We start from the raw sequence: 16,425 nt of genomic DNA, 5'->3' as shown, positions 1-16,425 counted from the left end.
GGTCAATTAAGCACAACCCACGAGAGAGAGGAACTCTAACAGTTTCAAATGAAGAAAAAAAATTAAGAAAAACATAAACTACCTTGTTCACAAACCTTGCTTTGTGTTTCTAGACAGCATTGCCATAATGCACAGCATTGCTGTAAACAGAATCACACCACCCCTGGAGTCAGAGGTACATGCAAACACCTCTGGGGTCAGAAAGGGGGAACGGTTGGCAAGAAAACATCCAGTAAGACTTCAGCTGCTCTCTCGAGAGCCACGTTCCTAATGCCTTAGTTGGATATCATGCAGTCAGCGAAATTGTGAAGTTATGTAGCTGACACTACTTTTCCATTCTCTTCAACTTCATTGGAGAATGGCCCTCCAGAGCAAATAAGATTAATCCATTAATAATTCCATCAGCCCGGGTTTACCTTGACAAGCTCCCGTGCGGATATTTGGAATGAAGCCACGGCGGCAGGGGTGAGGCTGGGCAGGACACATCTCACAGGGGTGGCCCCAGGCTCGGCCGACTGTGGCACAGCAGAGCGTTTTTGTGCAGACAATCCCGCTGAGTTGTCCCTGGCACATCTGGTTGCTGATCACAGTAAAACATGGGCCTGTCCTGTAATCTGAAAATAAAGAATAAGAATCTGATGAAAATCCAGAAAAGCAGGAACCATCATGCAGAGGAACAGCTGCGCTCCATCTTGCTTGACTCCGAATTGAGAAATGAATTTCAGGGACAGAATGATGCATCACTGCCTCTGTATAAGGCCTTGGATAGACCATTCTACTTCTGAACCCGATTTCCTAACCTACAAAACAGGGATGAAAACATCAGTTCTTACCCACTTTGAAAACGGCATTGTGAGCATCAGATGAGCTAATGGAAAACTCTTTACAACTGTGAATTGCTGTACACATGTAACATGGTAATATTATTATCCACTCATTACTTAAGAAAACATAATGGGGCCTGCACTGAATCAGCTCCGATGCCTGATACAGATGCTTCAGTGACTAAAAGAGGCCAAATCCCTGCCCTCACAGAGCTTCCAGTCTATTGTTATTTAGGGCTGAGAAAGCAAAGAATTTTGAAGCTTGCAGTGAGGCGAGTCATGGCACCTTCTTCCTGGAAGTTCCTTCAACAAAAGAAATGGTTATCTGTTTCTTTTGAGTTGGGGTCATCTTGTTTCAAATACAAAACAAGCAAACTAACAAATGAGGATTTAAAATTTTGCCCATGCAAAACACATTAGGTATTTAACATAAAGGGTGAGGACACTCGTCTGAAATAATTGTAACCTCTAGGCAAAAGGACCATCTTAAAGCAAAACAGGGATGAGCTAAGACCATAAGAGAATTTGCAGTCAGAGCAGTCTACCACCAGTTATAAGATCTGCCTCTTGTTTTTCTTTTTTTTTTTCCTACAGAGAGACAGCAAACAACAAACAAGAAAGATAAAGACGTAGTGAGCACAGAGGACCAAAGCCAGGTTGTCCTCACAGGTTGTCCCCTTGTGAGAGAAATCAGGGCCATAAAACCCATTTCTGTGGTTCTACAATGACCTTGACAGACAAGGGAGGCTGGGCTGGGGTCGGACTCATGGGCTTCTATCCACTACCCAACATTTGCATGCTTCCAGGTCATTTTCAGAAGCGTTTAGGTGGAGTGATTCCTGTGAGTCTAAAAATGGACTCAATGACCCCAGTAAGTTCCTTTCACCTGTGAATGCAACCGTTTTATGAAAATCACTAGCTGCACTAATGAAACTACTGGGATGCTTTCATTGTTTTCGTCTTTCTTTAAGTAACTCATAGGTCACAGCAGACATGCTATTTACTAAGGAAAAAAGGACAACTTTTCATTACAATACCAACAAGAGTGAACATTCTGGATCGTAACAATGTTTTGGCAATAGCTAAATTTTATCTGCTGGCATCCCTCTATCCTGAGTATTCTCCTTGCTTTCTTTTTCTTGCATCTCCACTCCAACCCCTCCCTTGGAATTTCAACTCCATCTGCTCCCCATCACTACGTGCTCTTCCTCCCTCTCCTCTGCTATCTGCAGTGAACCACCTCTGTTCAGTGGTGTTGCAGAAACAGCACTGCTCTAACGCCCATGCTGTAAGATCAACCTTCTGAAGAATTCCAAAAACAAAATTCCATGCCAGTCACATACATAAAGAAGACCACCATATCCAAGCTATGGCAGCACTGGAGAGACAGACAGGACGGTCCAAATGCCGAGTCCCCAGCTCCCCAGCTCCCTCCCTCCATACCAGTGTTATGTCCCACTCACAGGATGCAAGATAATTTTAGATTTTAGTAGGCATATATTAATTTTCATGTGTATTATGAACCAGCATAAATATATCAGACTCATGATTTCACAGTTATGTCTGCTATGAGGATGATGAATTGAAAAACCTTTTAATTCAATTTTTAAAAAATATTAAATACTAGTACAGGTGATATGCAAACAGGCCAAAAATTGTGTGGGTGACATCTACATGCAACCAGACTCACCATTCCAAAAGACAAGCCTGAGACCTTTGTGTCCCTCTTCTCTGTGTGACCTGGCCCCACCCACCTTTCCAGCCCTTTCTCCTGACACTTTGTTTATCATGTGTCTTTTTTTTTTTTTTTACTTTGTTTATGCATTTATTACTCTACTGTTTTTTTCGTTTTATGTACTCAGGCTCTAGGTATACTTTAATATTTTACATTGTATGCCGTATTTATTCAAAACCTGCTATCTTCTTCCAGAGATACTGAATTCAAACAAAAATATAAACAAATATTAAATATTGAGCTGTTGAATAGATCTCAGTCCTCATTTCATTCTTTTGATGAAAAAAAGTCACTCAGCACTGCAGTAATTTGTAACAAAATCTCTTTAAAATGCAGTGGACATTTTAAAACTATGTGGACAAAGTGATATACCAAAGTCATCCTTAGTTTTTTGGTTCAATTCTCCCAAATAATACGTATAGGGATTTCATAAATACATCTTTGCTATTTGGTCTTTTCTATTTCAATATTTTATTATGTATTTTAATTCAAAATTAAGTAGTTACTTTACACAATTGAGAAAAGGCAGTAGCATATAAATAAATGTAATTATACCTAAAGAAACCCTTGATAACATATTGATTATATTATTGTACATAAGATTTTGTGTGTATGCATGTGTGTGTTTTATTTTTTAATCATAAAATAAGGATTATACTAAAAATATACTTCTGAATCTTGCTGGATTTTCTTCACTTAACATTGCCAAAGCTTTTCCCCATGTAATAAACACCATTCCACAATATGATTTTAATTGCTGCATAATTTTCCATCAAGTTATAACAGAATGTGTTTAGTCATTTTCTTACTGTCTATCATTTAAATTGCCTGTAATTCTTCATTATTACACATAGCATTCAGTATACATTACAATGAATCCTTTTCAGGATAAAACAGCCATCAAGATTTTATGACTTATATATCCTACATCTGAGACTAGAAACATCACAGCCGTATAATCTTTCATTAAAAAAAAAAAAACTTTCTATGTTAGGTAACAAGAAAGAGAATTTAGGCTTGTTTCTTTCTGTTAATTTACTGAGACAAGTGCAAATGCTTTAATCAAACAGATTCATGTTAGCTTGCCATATTCAATCATTTTTAAAAAGCATAATGCAACATGAATTTTAATTTATAATCCTCTCTTCAACACTGCTGGGATTTGTTTTTCCACCTCCTCTTGCCAAGATACTCTATGGAATTATCTTATATATGAGGATTGCCAAGGTTCAGGATAGATACAAATATGGTGTTTTGTGAGTGACACCAGCAAAATCCAGGCACTCTACAAAATGCTAACACAAATCTGATTCAGTTCTGTCTGACACTGATTCATAACTTCAGATGTGAATTCCTCATTAGAAGATCTTCATTTAAAAAAAAAAACCTTAAGACTTTTCCAGGGTCAGTAACTTATTATTCTTATTTCAATACGAAATACATAGAATCAAGATGGTAGCTGTTAATTCTGACAACATATATTAGGTATTCCAACAGTCCACAGGGATCCAATTTATTAAGTATACTATATATTTGGCGAATACTTTAAGTACGTAGAATAGAATCTATGGACTCAGCACATTTCTGTGCTAGATACTTATCACTATTGACAAAGTTATTTTGGAAACAAATTAGAACTGGCTTATTTGACAGTACAGATTAGCAAGTGGATATGAATGTATTTGTAGATCCATATTTTAAACAAAAATTGCTGATTGCAGAGGGAGAGGCATAATCTGGATGAAATAAAATTGGATCTAAAAATGTCTTGGAAGGTAAATGCTGTATTAACATGGTTTTCAAATGTCATTCCGATTTGGCGGCATGTGCTTTTCGTCCTGTACTTCATTTAGATTGCCAAGGTTATGCCGTTTTTAGTCCAACACTCCAACCGCAGAAAGAAATCTGCCCACACTCCCAATTCCTTACTAATAATCCAATTATTTACAATTATTCCCATAGCACTTACATGATATTAAGCTAAATTTACATACTCTTTTTTTTTTCAGATAGTCTCAGCATTAGACAGGGAGTGTGCTTAACTCAAAGCTTGTGTAATGTCTGACTCATTCCTGGCTTCAGTGTAAATCATTATTCCTAATGCAACTAAAATATAGTATTAGAAATGCTTTCTATTTGCAAATTGCTCTACAATCACTTCCTTGTAAGACCTTCATGAACTAGGGCAACAGGCCAAATCATTCCGAAATTAAAGTGAGATTCTAATTGTTTTTAACTGGCTTACTCCAGTGTGGCTGCTTCATGGGAAATTCTGCATCTCCATGTTCCCATTCTGAGTGGTTAGCTCAAGGATTGCTCTCCAGTCCCATTAGATTTGGCCTCAAGGCTTGGGCACTGACCAACATGTGTCTGCAGACTCTGATCCTCAGCTCATGCCCAGCTCTGCAGCTCAGAATGCTGTGGTCTACAGCATTATTTCACTTTCATTTGTAATCAGACTTCACCCTGAAGCAAATGCATCATTTACAGGGAAAGAATATTCTGTGGTACAATGAATTCTTGTCCCTCCTGCCCAGTCACTAAACCACAAACTGCAGGGAAGGCACAAGGATATAATTTTGGGCACTAGGCTCCAATTATTTTAAATCCTTCTTTTCATAAAAATGACAAACAAAAGAATGAGATATCAATTTATCCATGACATAGAGGGTCACAGCACACTTATTTCTCCCAGGTAGGTTGGCCTGGGAAACATTAGGCTCCTAATATGTGGAATTTCAATACAACTTTCTGAGGAAGGAGTTCAGAGAACTTTTAGTCTAAGGAAAATTAAAGTTAAGAAGTTCCATTATCATAATCAGCCTCCTAACTGCTGTTACTTCTTCTTACTCCAATCATTCTTAACCTTAGGACATAACAGAATCACTTGGGGGAGCTTTTGCAAAATGCTGATGCCTGGGTCCTACCCTGTCCTCCTCTCCCAGTTTTCCCCATGGAACCCTATTTAGTAGATGTGGCACAGGGCCCAGGCATATACATCTTGCAAAAGCTCCCCAAGATGATTTTTGCCCTCTAGGACTCTAAGTTTTGTGTGTGTGTGTGTGTGTGTGTGTGTGTGTGTGTGTGTGTGTGTGTATTTTTTCTCTCTCTCTCTATCTTTTCATGAAGAGTGCTCATGTTCCATGATTAATTGGAGATGTCTGCAAGATAACAACTACTTATCTGAAAGTCTAACCTTAGAAACATCAGACAGCCCATAAACTGGGATCACTGCCACTCAACATAACCTAGTATTTCTCAACTAGGACTGACATCCTAATCATGGCAAAATACTATTCATTTCCACAGTGCTGCACTGATTATGAGGCACTTTATTACATTCTTTACTAATTATATTATAGTTAATTATACTAACTACCAGCTCATCAAAGCAAACAACAAAGTAAAAATTTAGGAAGGCTGATTATCCACTACTGCAGTGTCCTAATAGTTAATAGAATTCCCATTTCCAGTCTCTTTCCTTCTAGTTTTACAAAGCACACTGATATACATGATCTCATGCCGTTGTCAGGAACTCCCACACCCAGCCCCTGCCCACTGCTGCAGCTTGTATCTCAGTGGAATTCCAGGGGCATTCTCCAGTTGGGGCCCGAATGCAAGGCCTATTTAGCATCAGTAACACCAAAAGTCAACTCTTAATTTATTCCAGAATTGCACTATCAGAGAGACCATTTGAAATTCTTCCGGGACTCCTGATTTTATAAAATATAAAGTAGTCCACAATATCTATCAAGTTTCTTGTCAAAAATAGTCAAGGCTTAATCTAATCAAACTTCCACACCAAACTTCTAGCTGAAAGGGAATATAGGGATAGAGGAACAAGGTAAATTGCACCACAAGGAAACAACCAGAAAGCTCAGAACGTGTGATATTTTCTAAGGCAATTGTTCAAAACTTTTCCAAAAGCAAATGACTTTCTCTTCACCAAAAGAAGTACAGAGATTATTTTAGATTAAAAATCATAATAATCAAAACTCAATTGGATACTGTTTCTAAAAGAGACAATTTCAGAAATCTTATGTGGACTACATATTACATGACATTGCAGAGTTGTTGTTTTTCTAGGTGTGATAATGGTATTGTGGTTATATGCAAGAATGTCCTTAGTGCTTAGAGGTGATGTGTCATGATGTATGCAACTTAACTTTCAAATAATTCAGTGACGTAAATAATAACAAATACATATTTCAATATATATCTTGTATAGTCTATATATGTATATACATCCAGATGTGTACATACACATAGAAAGCTACCATGTGTATAAAAGTGGGAACAGTTATTCAACGTAAGTGGAAAGTATGTGTGTATACTTTATATTATTCCTTCAACTTTAATGTAAGTTTGAAATTTTTTATAATAAAATTTCAGGGGAAAGAAATTCCTTTCACATCTACTTTTACTATGCAATGTTGCTTCTCCCATCTTATTCAAGCTACATGGCATTTTTAAAACGATGCAATAAGGTTTGAATATACTTTCCAATCCATGCATTTATATAAAATACTGCACACAAGATTACCTATTTAACATGGTCTATACAGTGTTATTAAAAGAATACAACCTGTTGGCAAAATTTACTAAAGTATATTATGCAAAATGTTTATCTTTAAGAAACTGCATCTGAGGTATGGCTTAATTGTTACTAAATGTTTTTAAAAGGCACTTTAGAAATAAACCATATAGGAAAAAAACAAAACTATTTCTACATTAGTATTTTCCCTGATTTTAATTTCTTTATTCCATAAGTGAAAAGTATTACCACTATGACTTAAATGTAAATATCATTCAAAACTGCAGAAACAAGGTGATTTGTTGTACACCTTTTAATCTAACATGCAGACTAAGCAATTCATCAAAATCCAGGCCATAGTTCTGTGGGACCCAATTATGTGTGGCAGCAATTCAAAGCTACAGCAAATTGTTACCACATTTTATTCTGTTCCATGATGAAGAAAGCAGTAAGAAATCTTGTTCAGAGTAAGAGAATATCTCATTTACCTGATATTATTTGTTCCTTTACTATAAATCCTGCAAGTCATTACTGACTTTCATCTTCCTGCGAAGTTATCTCTACTTTTACTAGAAAAAAAAAAAGACTGGGGAATCGGTAAAGTCAAATCATGGTTTGGGTGACATATTTACCATCAAGATAATAAAATCATAGAGAACGCTTTCATTCTTAATGGTCTGCAAATTCCACTTTAAAGAACCAGTTGGCTCTGATTTATTCCCTTTTTAAACGGCTTGTATGAAATGCCACGTTAAACCAAACACTGCCGTTTAACCACAGAGCATCAGCTATTAAACAGCAAGACAAAAACAATAATATTATATAACAATTTATTTGTTCTTTTATATTTTTTCAAAGCCATGAAGCATAACATATTCTCTCCAATCCAAAAACAAGATTAACAGCCCAAGAGGAAAGGGCCTTAAGATTAAATATAAAAATTGTCAGGGGCAATATATTCTTAAATTAACCTGTATATCATAAAAGTACCTTGTAATATTGTTTATTTTCCAAAATAAGTTCCACAAAAGATGAATTAAGTTCATGAAGAATCCTAATAGAATGTTTTATCATTAAATTATTATTAGAAATGAGATTTTCAGTAGCAGGTCAATTTCAACACTGAACATTGTGTATACGGAGGGTAAAGGCCTATGTTTGTAAAGAGACAATAAAAATAAATTGATTTAAAATATCAATCAATTGCAGTACACTAATATGAGGTACCCAGAGCAGTCAAATTCATAGACAGCAGTGCAATGATAGTTGCCAGGGATTTAGGGGAGGGAGGAATGGCGAGTTTTAGTTTGAGAACATGAAAAGGTTCTGGAGATGGATGGGGGTGACAGGTGCAAAACAATGTGAATGTGCTTAATGCCACCAAACTGTACACATAGAAATGGTTAAAATGGTAAATTTTATCTTATGTATATTTTAATACAATAAAAATAAATTTCTAGCCAACACGGTGGCTCATGCCTATAATCCCAGCACTTTGGGAGGCTGAGGCAGGTGTACTGCTTGAGCCCAGGAGTTCAAGACCAGCCTGGGCAATATGGCAAAACCCCATCTTTACAAAAAATACAAAAAAATGTAGCTGGGTGTGGTGGTGGGCACCTGTACTACCAGCTACTCATGAGGTTGAGGCGTGAGGATCGCTTACTGTAGTGTGCCGTGATCACACCACTGCTCTCAAGCCTGGGCAACAAAGTGACACCCTATATCAAAAAAAAAAAAAAAAAAAAAAAAAAAGAAAGAACAAGAAATTCTACAACACAAAATTAAATTAAACACTTTGACGTCAATGCTTTACAGTTGTAAAGGCCTACACTTCACAACTGTAAAATAGAATCATAGGTTTCCTTATGCATTCAACAAATATTTATTGAGCCACTACCCCGTATCAGTGAGTAGCACAGCATAAAACCTCTGTTCACATGGAGTTTGCAGTCTTGTGGAGGAGGTAGTGAATAAATAGATCAATATGTTATAATACTTTTAGATTTGAGGTTGAAATTTAGTTACAAATGAAACAAGCATGCTGCTGTCATAGAGAATAATTGGGTACACCTACCTTGGTAAAAGTTATCAGAAAAGACTTCTTTGAGGAGGTGACATTGAAACTGAGGCCTAAAGGATGAGCACAAGCCAGGTGTGCAACATCTAAGTGCTTTCTAAGTATAGGAGATAGCAAGAACAGTGGCTCTGGGATGGCAGATAGACTGGCTTCTCTAGGATTAAAAAAAAGCCGCTGTGACCAGAGCTTTGAGCGCAAAGGGGAAGGAGCATGCCATGAGGTTGGATCCTTTAGCAGGGGCTGGATTATGCAGAACATCTCAGAATATGATGAGGAGTCTGGATCTGGCTCAAAGCTCAATAAAAAGCCACTGAAAACACATGTGTTATTTGAGAAGTGTGCTCCTTCAAGGGCTCAGGAGTGGAAATGGAAAGGCTTTCAGGGAGGCTACTGAAGGATGTGAGGGGAAAGTTGGCGAGGGCTTGGCAAGGGTGGTGGCATAGAAAGGGTGGAAGGCCAGCAGGAAGGGGATGCCCTTGGGCCAAAGAACCAACAGCACATGTGGATGGGTCAGAAGGGAAGTGTGAGGGAAATAGAAAGGCTCCCAGGCTTCTGGCTTCCATCACTGAATAAATGGTCATTTGCTGAAATGGGGAAACTAGGGAAGATTAGGCTGTAAATACTAATAATCCATTAACAAGTTCTTCCCATTTTCACAATAAGGTACCCGGTGCAGAACAGGTGACTTGAATTAATGAGGCTGTCCATGAATAAAATTATATTATCTGTACATCTTAATGCTATCAAAACAAACAAAAATAAAACCTGTGTATAATGTAATTATACCCTGACTTGTGTGTTTTTGCTTTTTTATAAATTTATTTTCCTCCCCTTCCTTTTTGTGAGCAAGCATTTACTCCTATCATATTCAGATATTTATGTATAAACATTACGGCTGAGATTCTCACTTCAAACACATTTGGTAAATTTTCACAGAAAACCAAGTATGAAGTACCCATGGCCCAGACCAACAATATGTGATGGAATCCTGGCGTGGTGGGTGGGATTTCCTCCAGAGGAACTCCACTGCCCCTTTCATAAATGACAGGGCATGGGAATCCAAGACCACTAGCATTAGCTGCCAGCCCTGAGTTCATTCTACAGGAAATGGAGACACACCACACTCACATTCCATGATAGCATCAATTCTGAGAGATCTGGTGGAAAACTTAAAGCAGGGACAAAAGTTCAGCCATTATTAACCACAGCTGAGAAATGCCTCCTATAAATATGAACTTTCTGTAATATCAAGACAGATAAACGGCAGGGAGATGGTTTTGATACACTGGTTGGCAAACATTATTTCTAGAATTGGCTTTTTATCAAAGATCCATGTGCTACTAGATATGTGGTATATAGGTTGTTTGTATATCTTCTCTCCTATACACACACACACACACAGTCACAGAAGCACACTAACATACTATCAAGGTGGCCCTCCTCTTCTCAGAACTTTTCTTTGGAAGAAAATGTCTGATGAATGAAAAATTCCTGAGACTGTTTCCAGCTCAGAGTCTGGCGCTGAACTCAGCTGAAGAAAGACAAGTTGGAAGAAAGTACAAGCATTACTCAGAACACGTGAGTGAACCGTGCAAAAGACAGGCATGGGAGCTGAGGGGGTAGGAGAGGCAGCAGCACCAAAACCCAATCATGTAGATTTAATTCATCAGCAAAAGAAGATTCCTGACAAAAATCAGTACATGCTCAGATATCAAATACAACAGATGATTCATATTCTTAGACACCAAAGACTAAGGCGGCCGACCCTAGAATTGGGTTTTCACTACTATTTTATGGTCATTATTTTTCAGACCTGCTAAGTGGAGTGAGAACATGTCACTAATGGGACAATCATGGGGCCTCCTGGCAGCTCCACTGGAAACATACAGATTTTGATGTTCTGGGCCACTGGTGAGTGACAATTGTTTTATGGAATAGGCTAGCAATTATGCAAATATTCATCCTGCTCTTTGGAATTAACAGTTATTTCCCAGACACCCCAGGTACACATGATGTGAAGAGTTAAATCTTAATACTATCCTATAGGCAGATAGGCCACTCTAGTTCTAGCTAAGTGTTGCCCAGTGGAGTCAGTGGGAGAATGGTATATGCTTTAGAAACTTCCATTCTATAAAACTAGAAAAAAGATTTAAAGTTGCTCCTGAGACTATAAGGTCTACAACTATTAAATCGTGTACTGTCTGAACACTGACAGGGCACTGTGTTACTCTGTTCCCTCTTACCACTTACTAGAGATTTACATCAGCTTGGCCAGACGCTGGGGTTTCATCTAAGGCAGCTAGTTAGATACTGCGGAAAGTGTATATGGTTAGAAAATAATAAGAGACAGCATTAAAGTGGTTTAAAATGCCCCAAGAGGGAAGCCAAACACCACAATTTTCTCCAACTATGGAAGAAAAAACAACTTGAGCCAGATTGTAGCTCTCTGGATGTATTAACAGGTCTATGTTTTATTCCCTTGGATATTTACGAAGCATGTTAACAATAATTAAAACGGAATTTTCCAAACCTTTAAGGGTAAAAGTTAGGAATAGAATATCAATGACCTTGGAAAGTGTTATAATTTAATATACATCATATTCACCATCCTGGGATTTCACTACTGATATTCAAAATTCACAACTCCCACACGGAGCAAGCGTTCTTAGGAACTATGCTCATGCAAATGCCTTCTATTCAAATGTATTTTCAACTTTCTGCAGTAGTTGTACAGCTAAAAGTTAGTGCTGCTGGTCTATGGGCATTCAGATTTCTCTGGTCAGGAGTTCTTAACTTGAAGACCACAATCGGGACTTGGTAGGTCTAAAGGTGCCCCGAAACTATACGTAAATCACATGTACAAGTTCGATGAATCTGAACACAGTTAAGTGAGCAATCACATATTCTCTTCCAGAAATCTGGAATTGGGATTGAGGAGCACTGGTGTTCACCTCTACAGCTGGCTAGACCTCAGGTGACTTACCTTGGGAGCAGGGAGGTGGCATGTACATGACACACAGAGCAGTCCAAGAGTTGGAGAGAGCATTTGGTTTTTGCTTCCAGCCCTGGGTAAAGCTCTGCTACAGTACCTGTCCTTGGGTTTCTTATAACCTGGGATGTCCCAGGTTCCTTAAAGCAAATCCCCCCTTCTGCTTCAGCTAGTTCCATTACTTGCAACCAATGCACTTGGAGCTAATACAGTGCATTCATTTATACCTTTTTGGAAGAAGAACGTGTTCTTTCATCAAATTCTTAAAAGTGTCCATGGCTCAAATAACCCCCTGCACTATTTAAAAAGAAGTAACTAATAAGAATTTGGCATTACTTAGATAACTTACTCTGATTTACTGAGTTTTATATGTTCATTCTCAAAGAAAAGCAAAAAAAAAAAAAAAAAAACCAAACAAACAAACAAAAAACTCTCCTAGTTAGTGACACAAACACAGACAAAAACTACTCCAGCTCTCCCCTTCCTTTACTTGTAATTCCAAAGGGAGCCACAGAGAAACATAAACCTGCATGAAAGTCATCACTGCCCTCTATAAATTGATAGCTAATTTTTAGTAACACATACTGTCTGGTTAACTTTCCCCAAATGGCAGCAGGCATTTGTGGATGATGTTACCTCGCCCATTTAGGCAGAACACAGTGCAGGGCTAGAACCTAAAGACAATATGCCTAAAAGGGAGGAGGCCTGCACACCAGTCTCAGCTCAGCAACCAATTTGCTGTGCGTCTCGAGTTAGACACGTCACTCTGATGGCATTCAAGTGGTCAAATCATGAACCATTCAGACGCCCTCGTGGTCTTTCAGCTGGCCTGAGCCAGGTTGGCTGCAGCCAGGCTGAGAAGAGAAGGTTGTTTCCATGGTGCAGGAAGGGCAGAGCGTGTAGAAAGACGTCTGACAGAAGCTTGTTTTGCCATTAGACTTGCTTCTCCCACACTTCTTATTTTGGGAAAGGGCATCACCACAGCCCGCATCACAGGGCCAGACTCAGGGCAGCGGGGATCACAGAGCATCCCTCACATCCCTCAATCACCCGCAAACCTTGTCAAATTTACTACCTCAATGGCTTTTTTACTGCCCCTCCTCTGAAATCCAGTTGCCACTGCTTTACCCTGCTAGAGTGAACCTAACTTTGTTAGACCCTAACATGCTCTGTGAAATGCTCCCTACTTGGCTCCCTCTGGTCTCTTCCCTAAATGCCTTCCCCCTCCATTGACACTGAGTGAACTGCAGTTCCTCAACTCACGGTTTGCTGTTTCTCCTCCACATGTCTTTGCAAATGCCATCTCCTCTACCTGGAATGCCTTTCCTCTCCGTTTTTCCACCAAATTTCTCCACTTGGAAGTCTCCCCTGACGACTCACTCCTTCCCTCCTCTGTGGCACTAACCAAACTCCATGGTAAACTCTGACTTATATGATTGTCTTTCATCAGATTGTGAGCCTTAACGATATATATTTTGTCTCTTTAAACTTTGTATCTCCACGGCCTAGAATATCCCCCATGGGCCCATAACAAGCACTCAAGTATTTATGAATGAATAAATAAAGGAGGATGCACAATGACGTATCTTTAAGTTAGTCTAAATCCTTAATCTTTTGAACTATTCATTCCCTTTGCTCAAGATATAATTAACTACTTATAATTCCATGAATCCATCACGCTTGATTTGAATTCTGGAACGCTGATTATCAATGTGGCAGTGAACAGTTATCCTTTGAGTCAGTTTTCTCTGTTTCCCAGGGTTGTACGAGTAGTAAACGAGCATATAAAATACCTACCATAGTCCCTGGTTCTTCTATTTTTCCTCTCCTCCCACACATACCATGGGTACACATAACCAATATATCCTGCTATTCTTAAAAACAAATGACATAAATGACCCACAATCTGCAGGACACACCTTTTAATCCATTCTGAAGAGCTAAGAGATTTGCTCTAAGTTATCTCTACTCTCTTGCGTGGCCTTCTGCTATAAACAATAGTTGAAATTTGCAACATAGAGCAAAGATAAAGGTGACATGCAGATCAAATCCTAGCCTGGATTCATGAAGACCTTGTTCTTTTTTCTTTTTTTAACTTTTAGTTTAAGTTCAGGGGTACAAGTGCAGATTTGTTACATAGGTAAACTTGTGTCATAGGGGTTTGTTGTGCAGATTATTTCATCACCCAAGTATTAAGCCTAGTTCCCATTAGTTGTTTTCCCTAATCCTCTCCCTTCTCCCACCCTCTGCCCTCCAAAAGGCCCAGTGTGTGCTGTTCTCCTCTATGTGTCCATGTGTTCTCATCATTTAGTTTCCACTTATAAGTGAAAATATGTAGTATTTGGTTTCTGTTGCTGTGTTAGTTTGCTAAGGATAGTGGCTTCCAGCTCCATCCATGTCCTTGCAAAGGACATAATCTTGTTCCTTTTTATGGCTGTATAGTATTCCATGGTGTATATGTACCACATTTTCTTTTTCTGGTCTCACTGATGGACAGTTAGGTTGATTTCATTTCTTTGCTATTGTGAATAGTGCTGCAATGAGCATACACATGCATGTGTCTTTATAACAGAGTGACTTATATTCCTTTGGGTATATACCCAGTAGTGGTATTGCTGGGTCAAACGGTATTTCTGTCATTAGGTCTTCGAGGAATCACCACACTGTCTTCCCCAATGGTTGAACTACTTACACTACCAACAACAGTGTATAAGTGTTCCTTTTTCTCCACAACCTCAGCAGCATCTGTTATTTTTTTACTTTTTAATAGTAGCCGTTCTGACTGGTGTTAGATGGTATCTCATTGTGGTTTTGTAAAGCACAAAGAAAGAAGAACCTCAGTTCTCAATGACTTTTTTTTTTTTTTTTTTTTGAGATAGGGTCTCACTCTGTCACCCAAGCTAGAGTGCAGTGGTGGAATCACAGCTCACTATATCCTTGACCTCCAGGGTTCAAGCAATCCTCCCACCTCAGCCTCTCAAATAGGTGAGACTACAGGCACATGTCACCATGACTGGCTACTTTTTTAATTTTTTTGTTGAGATGGGGTCTCTCTATGTTGCCCAGGCTGGTCTTGAAGTCCTCGGCTCAAGCGATCCTCCCACCTCGGCCTCCCAAAGTGCAGGGATTACAGACATGAGCCACTGGACTGGCCTGATGACATTTTTTGAGCAGTGGAATCACCATTAGCTACCATATACCTCCAAATTCATTCCTGACATAAGAAAAATTAACCCCTATTTTTTTAAGCCACTAGGGTTGGGTTTTGTATCATTTGCATCCAAACTCATTTCTAACTGAGACACCAAGTCCACAAATTGTGTTGTCATTTGACATATATATGAGTGAATAATCCAAGCATAATATACTACATTTCTGGAATTTTTATGTAGCATGTATTTTAAAATTAAGAGCAAAAGATTGAGCAAAGTAGGTCAAGTATATAAACAAATTTTACCCAAATGCAAATGAGAATTCCAGATATTCCTTCCTAAGCTCATATTCCCCAAATCAACTTAATTTTCCTTCCTCAAAACCTAGTAAGATATCTAATGTTGGGATATGACTCGACTCTGATAATCTCCGTGAATCCACTGTTCTCTGATATACACATATTTTTCCAGTTAAATCAAAGAAATGGTCATATGCATTATTACCATCATAAGAGTTACTGCCAGTTCTCATTTGTAAAAGACATTTGATTTTTAAAAATCAGCTCACTAATACCTCTGTTAGATGATCCTCTTTATTCTATTTTTTAAATAATTGAGATATTTTGAATGTGATATGCCCTATATACTACTCTCAATTGAAAGTAAAGACCACCATCCCCTCACCTCACTTCCCAAATGTTACATATTTGATTGGTTACCATAACAATCATAAAGATATAAACAGAGTGGACACATGGAAATAATGGAATTCTGGAGTTATTCCCAAACAGTGGCCAATTTCAAACAATACATCAATAAGAATGGATTGAAAAGAAAGAAAATAACTATGTAAATGCCTAGGTAGGTTCCCGGGAGACACTGAACGGTAAGTATTGCATTCACAGTGACATTATTCAACCTTTAAATAGGGTAACGGTACTGACACTTTATGCAAACACAGATGGCTTATGAAACAATAAAAATGAAGTCGCAGCTTTATAGTCTATTGTTTTGGCTCAGGGAAGGGGAGAAACAAGGGTAGTAAATGAACTTATATAATACTTCTCACTCTTTTCCCTCTACTCTGTGAGTGTGAGAGGAGCCATTTTTTTTT

General features: G+C 38.4%; 1 protein-coding gene across 1 annotated transcript in view; it reads right to left on the bottom strand.

Annotated features, from left to right (window-relative positions):
* FBN1 (fibrillin 1) overlaps positions 1–16,425 on the bottom strand; it is a 247,051-nt gene that overhangs the window by 137,764 nt on the left and 92,862 nt on the right. The window contains exon 6 of the mRNA XM_017872776.1: positions 417–614. Coding sequence (XP_017728265.1) covers positions 417–614 — 198 coding nt within the window. The remainder of the gene's footprint in view (positions 1–416; positions 615–16,425) is intronic.

Source organism: Rhinopithecus bieti, unplaced genomic scaffold (assembly GCF_001698545.2).
Source record: "Rhinopithecus bieti isolate Rb0 unplaced genomic scaffold, ASM169854v2 scaffold_6945, whole genome shotgun sequence".
Taxonomy (NCBI): Eukaryota; Metazoa; Chordata; class Mammalia; order Primates; family Cercopithecidae; genus Rhinopithecus; species Rhinopithecus bieti.
The sequence above is the reverse complement of the archived record's forward strand: the minus strand, read 5'-3'. Positions and strand labels throughout refer to the sequence as shown.